Source organism: Anneissia japonica, unplaced genomic scaffold (assembly GCF_011630105.1).
Source record: "Anneissia japonica isolate Jap-2015-1 unplaced genomic scaffold, ASM1163010v1 scaffold407_len587689_cov185, whole genome shotgun sequence".
Lineage (NCBI taxonomy): Eukaryota > Metazoa > Echinodermata > Crinoidea > Comatulida > Comatulidae > Anneissia > Anneissia japonica.
Window position 1 is genome coordinate 86,401 of NW_022686478.1, and position 1,989 is coordinate 88,389.

The following is a 1,989-nucleotide window of genomic DNA, read 5'->3' on the forward strand; positions in this document are numbered from 1 at the left end:
AATTTTTTTTTCAAAATGTCCAACTCAAAGAGCTCAATCACCAAGCGCATAGAGGCTTTTTCGCATGATGCGCTCTACAAATCCAATTATTATTATTATATTTAATTTAGATTTTTTTTTACTCTACAGAACAAAACTCGATTGAAGGTAAGGTATTTACTGATTATTTCATTTTCACCTAGCTTATTTTTTTCCTTATTAATCTTCACACACCCATAATAATGTTTTGTTAATGCTTATTGTTGTAATTATTTGCTTTTTAAAATTTCTTTTTTGTTACAAACAAGATTTTTTTTATTCTCATTTGTGGGTTTTGAATAAATTAAGCGTTAAATTATCAAACTTTGTTTATAATTTGAAATAAATTTTTTTATTTTTTATACGCATACAGAAAACCAAAGCGAAGGATTAAATGTTCAAATTGAGGGTAAGGGCTTGACTCGTTATTATTGATGCTATTGGAAAGTTCTCAATAATAATAACTGAGATATATATATATATATATATATAGTTTTTACATTTTTAAAAATTTTTTTTTCAAAATGTCCAACTCAAAAAGCTCAATCACCAAGCGCATAGAGGCTTTTTCGCATGATGCGCTCTACAAATCTAACTATTATTATTATATTTAATTTAATTGTGAACATTTTTTTTTATTTTACAGATAACCTAAAACTGAAGAAGCTTCAAATAATGTTACCAAAAACAATATCAATTAATGATATAATAAACATGGGAATAACAAAAATTAATTTGAGTGTAAGGACTTGACTCGTTATTAGTTGATGCTATTGCAAAGTTTTCAATAAAATTAACTGAGATATATATATATATTTCATTTAATTGTGAAAATTTTTTATTTTATTTTACAGATGACCTAAAACTGATTACTTCTGAAGAACAAGTTCAATATACAAAAAATGGAAATTAACAACAATTAATTAGTTTTAAATGCTTATATATATACATTTAAGAAAATAACAATTTTATGTTAAAACATTTAAATTGGACAAAATCTTTATGTTAATTCTGAATCAAAATAAAATTCGTACAAAAATGAATTTGAATTGCGTTGTTTTGCAATCATTTTTTACATGTCGACAACGCGAGACTTGTTCTTTTACCTTGCTTAGCAATCTCACCGACTGCAACTATTTATAATTTTTGAATAAAGATTTTGCCATTCGAAAAAAATGATAAAAAAAAACAAGTCTCGCCTAAAAAAAAAGACTTCGAAGAAATGCCACGTTTCCATTAATCTGAAATTGTATGCACACAAAAACAAAGAGAGAAAGAGAAAAAACAATTACCACATTCTAGATCTTTTTCGGGATGTAATATGGCTGAACGTCCGTCCACCTCGTTGCGTGCTCATCCATCCACCGGCACACTGCGTTTCCTCGGTTGAACACAAGTTTGAGTAAAGTGATCACGTCCGATTCAGCACCGTGAACGTTTCTGGGTTTCACTCCGAAAGTCCGGACGAACATCTTCTGCAGGGCGTACGACCTCCTCGGCCTCTTCCACGCTTGCCAATCTGCACCCTCCAGTTCGCGAAAAGCCAACAGGGAATCGCAACACAGCAGGTCGGAAGGTAGAGAACGTCCGAGACGATCGAATTCCGTCCGGAGCAGCTTGAAGTCGAATTCGTATCCGTTGTGAGCGAGCAGACACACTGGTTTTGCCTGTCTGCCGAGGAAGGCGCATATCGACTCGCAAACCTGGACGTCGAAAGGTTGCTTGTCGTTATTCAACATAAGAGCATTGTGGAGACCAGTCAGATTCGAAGCGATCGGGGAGATTTCCTTGTTGGGATACACGCACAGCGTCAGCTTGTCCATCACCCTCGGCGCGGTGTCCAAGCTCTCGACGCTGGACCTGTGTACGGCGATCAGGCACAGTTCGGTGACCTTGGGTCTGTCTTCGGCGTGCAGAGCCGACGTTTCCAGATCGAAGAAAACGAAGGACTTGATGATCGGATGCGACGAT

General features: G+C 34.9%; 1 protein-coding gene across 1 annotated transcript; it reads right to left on the minus strand.

The window, feature by feature from the left end:
* Positions 1–1,316: 1,316 nt before the first annotated feature.
* LOC117117071 (three prime repair exonuclease 2-like) lies at positions 1,317–1,841 on the minus strand. Its single transcript, XM_033261265.1, has one exon. It carries the CDS (start codon positions 1,839–1,841, stop codon positions 1,317–1,319), a length of 525 nt encoding a protein of 174 aa, XP_033117156.1.
* Positions 1,842–1,989: the final 148 nt, after the last annotated feature.